This window comes from Neopelma chrysocephalum, unplaced genomic scaffold (genome assembly GCF_003984885.1).
Source record: "Neopelma chrysocephalum unplaced genomic scaffold, ASM398488v2 Primary Assembly neopelma1_94129, whole genome shotgun sequence".
Taxonomy (NCBI): domain Eukaryota; kingdom Metazoa; phylum Chordata; class Aves; order Passeriformes; family Pipridae; genus Neopelma; species Neopelma chrysocephalum.
The window spans coordinates 1-4,976 of record NW_020922837.1 but is presented as its reverse complement, the minus strand read 5'-3'; the positions used below and the strand labels follow the sequence as shown (position 1 = coordinate 4,976).

Below are 4,976 nucleotides of genomic sequence, written 5' to 3'. Positions count from 1 at the left end.
TTTTGGGGGCAGTTTTTGGGGGCAGTTTTTGGGGGCAGTTTTTGGGGGCAGTTTTTGGGGCAGTTTTTGGGGCAGTTTTTGGGGCAGTTTTTGGGGCAGTTTTTGGGGCAGTTTTTGGGGCAGTTTTTACTCCAGCTTTCTGTGTGATTCAATTTTCTCCAGCAAGGAACTGTATTTATTGCTTAGGTTCAACGTCAGGTTTTAAAATCTAACTCTTTTGATCTGGGTCAGTCACGTTTGAGTAGTTCTTTAATATCCTGAGAGGCTAAATTCCTTTATTCTTACTCTGATGAGACAGGTGTCCCCTGGTTTCCCACCTACTGTTACCATGGAATAATTTGGCTTGGGAGGACCTTAAAGCTCATCTCATTCCACTCCCTGCCATGGGCAGGGGCACCTTCCACTATCCCAGGTTGCTCCAACCTGGCCTTGAACACTTCCAGGGATGGGGCTTCTCTGGATAACAGCCCTTGGGGTTGTCCTTTCTCTTCCCAACCCCTTTGAGTTACTCTAGTGGTTCAGCGAGAAGCTGCTTTGTATCTAACGAGGAAGGGGAGTGTCCACCTTTCTGCCTCCATGATTTCCTTGCTGCCCAGTCCCCTGTGTAATCCCTGGCTGTGGAATTGCTGCCCTCAGGTGGGAGGCACCAGGGTGCTGGCGGGTGCCCAGCACGAGCCCGTGGTGCTGAACGTGCTGCGCCTGGCCGGGCACAACGAGGGAAGCAAGGGCCAGCACTTCACCGAGGCCCAGCACACCTTCTCCTGCAGCACCAGCCTGGGGGACCTGCACAGAGCCCTGGCTCCCTCGGGAGGAATCGTCCTCAAGAACAGCTCTGGAGAAGAGAAAGAAGCCAAGAGCTGGGAGGTTTTCCGCGAGGAAGATATGGAGGAAACGGTCCGGAGCGTTGGGCTGAGGGATGGGTGCTCAGTGCTCGTCTTGGACAGCCATGACCAGAGGTGACCACTTTGATTAGGGGCATAATTAAACACAAAAGTGATTTTGGCAATGTTCAGAATGGTACATTCTTGTAACTAAATTATCAGTTCAGTTAAAATGATACCTTCTTGTAACTAATTATCGCTTTACCTTGCTTTGTATTTAAAAGGTCAGTCTTAAGTTCTGGAGATCAGACACTTGTCAGCTGTTAGATATTCTTAGACACACATCCCTTTGACTTCCACACCTGGTGGGAACAACACGTGCTCAGTGTGCTGGCAAATATCTGGCATAACCTGAATTTCTGGGGGTTGAGTCTGAGGGACTTGGGGGGATGAGAGGGCAGAGCAATATCAGAAGACCATCAGCCCAAGCTGTGCCAGGGTAAAGCCACCATAAGGTTTTATCCTTTAAGGGGGATCTCCCAGTTGAATCTTAAGTTGTCAGATTCAAATTTCTGCTCTCCTTGCACTTGCTGCCTGACCCTCACCCTGTGATGTTCCATCACTGTTAATGACCTCAGAATCATCAGTTTGTTTGGGAGCTTTGCTGGGGAGTGACCTACCCTGACAATGGGTAGCTTTCCTGTCTCTGACTGTCTCTGCACTGTTGATTTTTCACAGCTTTGTGAACATTTCCAGTGGCAATCTGACAGCCTTTACCTGTGACATCAGCTGGCTCCAAGTGAAGAACTTCTGTGGGGCAGAAGATGAAGAGAACCAAGTTAAAATTACTGCCACTATTGAAACAGTAAGGACTCTGCTTGGCCAGGGCTCTTTTCCTCAAGCTTGCTCACTGCCCTTTGCCCAATTAATCAGGTTTAGCCTCAGGGGTGAAGTTTTTCTCTGCTGAAAATACTCTGGAGCTCAGAAGTTCCCATTATTGGGGTATTTGGCAGGTAAATTAAACCAGGGCAGTGTTTTAGTGTGAAGCAATTTTGGTTTTTGGCCTGTCCTGTGTGTTTGAGGTGATAGCAGGAAACCAAAGCTGAAAGAGGAGGGAGGGATTATTTGTTGCTCTTTGTGGAGTGGCATTTATCCAGGCAGGGGTGTTCCTGGCATTCCCTGCTGGAAGTCTTAAAATTCCTTTCTTTTAGGTGATGTCAGATATCAAAATGAAAGCAATAAGGGAGCTTCACCTGGGAGAGGAACTTGGTGAGTGTTCACCTGCTTCACCTTTGTCTGATAATACTCAATTTACTGAATTTAGCAGGATTTTCCTGGTTTTTCCAGTCTATTCAAAACAGCAAATCCATTGCTATTAGGAGATTTTTTGTTAGTTTTTTTTGTTTGTTTTTTTGTTTGGTTGGGATTTTGGTTTGTTTTTTATGTTTGTTTGTTTGTTTGTTTTTGGGTTTTTTTTGTTCTGGTTTGGTTTTTTGTTTGGTTTATGTTTGGTTTTTTGTTTGTTTTTGTTTATTGGTTGGTTGGTTTTTGGTTGGGTGGTTGGTTTTTTGGTTGGTTGGGTGGGTGGTTTTTTGGTTGGTTGGTTTTTTGGGGTTTTTTGTTCTTTTTTTTTGTTTGGTGGGTTTTGGTTTTTGTTTGGATTTTTTTGGAAAGAAAGAGGCTGCAAAGGAGCTAAAACTCATTTAATTTTAAATTTAATTATTAGTTTTCCAAGCTTTAAGAAAATAAATCAGTATAAGTCTTGATTAAAATGCATTTTATGAGGCTCTTATTTTACTTATTTGAGTAGGAATATTTGTGTTGTCTTACTAAAGTATTGTACTCACAATTGAAGAAGGTTTTTTTTTTAACTTTATTCCTTTCTGGAAGAGTCTCCAGTCTTCTTTCAAGTTTTTGTTGTCTTTCCCTTTGGAAGCACTTGGCCAGTTTTGTAAGATTTTGCTGATTGTACTTTAAAAGAGAAAAGTGATCCTTCAGCAAAAGAATAAAAGATTGTTCAGGGACTTTCTGGGAATTTCTCCAGTTGAGATTTTGATGTCACAGGTGGGGAGACCTGTTGTAATTAATCTAATGGTAATTAATCTTAATTCTGAGCCAAATTTCTTACTTGAATCATTTAATACATCTCTCTTTCCTGCCCTTTTTGTTACAGCAAGTGAGAGCTGTCTCAGACCTGTTAGTGGGAATGGGAAACTTCTGTCTCCAGGTAAATTGATGTGTTCCATCCTTGTTCTATAAGGAATCACTGAGGAGATTTGAAGCTCCCCCTTGTCCTTCCCTGGGAGAAGAACTTCCCTGATTTCCAGACTTAACTGAAGCAGTTGGGTGGGTTTTTTTCCCCCAGTTTTTAGGTTCATTAACAGCAGCCACACAAAGGTAGAGGTCAAACTGATTTGATTATTGCCATCCCTAATTCCAGCTGTCAGTGTTGAGCTGTGCTCCTGGGGGGCAGAGTTGGGCACAAAGGGACCCCCAGCTTTGGTTTGGGAAGTGTTGGAGCAGTGGAGAGGAGCTTCCTGGGAAACATTTTCCATGTCTTTGCTATTTTTATTCATACACTGCATTAATAAAACCCAAGGAGAGATTAATTGCCTTCCATTCAGTGCTTGTCAGGCAACACCTGGAATGTTGTTCCTGTTCTGGGGGCTCAGCAGGAGAAAGGAGCCCTTGCAAACTAAAACCTGTCCAGTGCAGAGCACCCAGAGGGTCTGGGAGCTGGGATGGATGGAAAAGGAGGGAAGCTGGGCTCTTCCAGCTTCCTGAGGATGGGGGGGGGGAGTCTTGATTGCCATCTTTAACTCCTTAATGTGGAATCTTAGAGAAGGCAGAGGCAGATTCTTCCCGAAGGAGCACGTGGAAAGGATCAGAGGCAGTTTCAGTGAGGGAAATTCCAGCTGGGCTGGTGGTGGGGAAAAAAGGGATTCACAGTGGGAGAGGTCCCAAGGATAGAGAAGGAGCCCTGGGAGATCTCCATCTCTTTGCTCTCATCATGGGAGACTTGGAGATCTGCGGGCAGAGCTGGGGAAGTGAAGTTCTCCACAGGTCACAGAATGGTTTTATTCTAAAAATGGTTTTTTGCTCTAAAGAGCAGCTGGATAGAATTGATGTTTCCAGGAAACAGCAGCTGATGATGTTCTCCATGTTTTTATCCTCCCTGAAGTGCCTGAGGATTACACTGTCAAGGAAGCAGAACTGAAGATGGGAAGCTTGCTTGGGTTGTGCCGTGGGAAGGCTCCAACTTCCACTCAGGTAGAGCCGTGAGGGAAAGAGTCTCGTGCATCTCCTTTGTGAAGGGCACCAAGGATGCCAAGGGGGGCTGCTGCTCTTGGAATCTCTAAGTTGTAAACATCATGGAATCCCAGAATGGTTTGGGTTGGAAGGGACCTTAAAGCTCATCCCATTCCACCCCCTGCCGTGGGCTGGGACACCTTCCACTAGCCCAGGTTGCTCCAAGCCCCGTCCAAGAGGAGGAGTTGTGGAGTTAATGAATAACTCTGATATCTTTACTGCTCTGTTTGTGCTGCTTGGCTTGGGTGCTTTAGCCCAGAGGTGTTTCAGTGCAGTTTGATGCCGTTCCTGCAGCAGGGAGTGGTTATTTCTCACTATTCCCATATTTATTCTGATCCCATTTTTAGCTCTTCCTGTACTTTATGGTTGGGAGCGACCCAAACTCGAGCCCCGAGATGGAGATAGTTGTGGAGGAGACTGCCTCTGTCAGAGAGGTAAGGCAGCTTTGGGAATTTCTGGCTCTGCTGCTCCTGGAAAACATTCCCTACACCCTTTGCCTCACTCAGAATCGGAGGGAGAGGAGTTGGGAAGAGGAAACTCTCCCAGTGCTTCCAGTGGTGGCAAGCAGTGGCTGGAAAGTGTTGAGTTTGCAGGTTTAGATATTTAAAAAGTTCCTCTGCAAACTCGGGGACAGAATTTATTCAAATAAGGATTTCTTCAAAATTTATTCAAAAAAGGAACAAACTGACAGCAAAGGTTTATTTTTTTTAACAGTTTGGAAAAGCTGACTGAGCTGAGGGGAATTTCCTGCCTGAAAACCATCTCATCTCCCTGAAGGGTTTAATATACAGCTCAAAAAAAATACATCTTGTCTATCTAATTATATTATTAAAAGAAATGCCCAGG

General features: G+C 45.0%; 1 protein-coding gene across 1 annotated transcript; it reads left to right on the top strand.

Annotated features, from left to right (window-relative positions):
* The first annotated feature begins 196 nt into the window (after window positions 1-196).
* Window positions 197-4,942, top strand: LOC113980423 (ubiquitin carboxyl-terminal hydrolase 40-like). The gene is made up of 6 exons (XM_027707639.1): window positions 197-956; window positions 1,560-1,686; window positions 2,033-2,090; window positions 2,995-3,048; window positions 4,003-4,091; window positions 4,478-4,942. Exons 1-6 carry the CDS (start codon window positions 577-579, stop codon window positions 4,727-4,729), a joined length of 960 nt encoding a protein of 319 aa, XP_027563440.1. The 5' UTR covers window positions 197-576; the 3' UTR covers window positions 4,730-4,942.
* Window positions 4,943-4,976: the final 34 nt, after the last annotated feature.

Excerpts from the sequence above, each read along its gene's own strand:
- LOC113980423 (XM_027707639.1), top strand. The coding sequence starts at position 577 with ATGATTTCCTTGCTGCCCAGTCCCCTGTGTAATCCCTGGCTGTGGAAT. Across the intron at positions 957-1,559 it reads TTGGACAGCCATGACCAGAG|CTTTGTGAACATTTCCAGTG; the intron begins GTGACCACTTTG and ends GATTTTTCACAG. Across the intron at positions 3,049-4,002 it reads TGGGAAACTTCTGTCTCCAG|TGCCTGAGGATTACACTGTC; the intron begins GTAAATTGATGT and ends TCCTCCCTGAAG.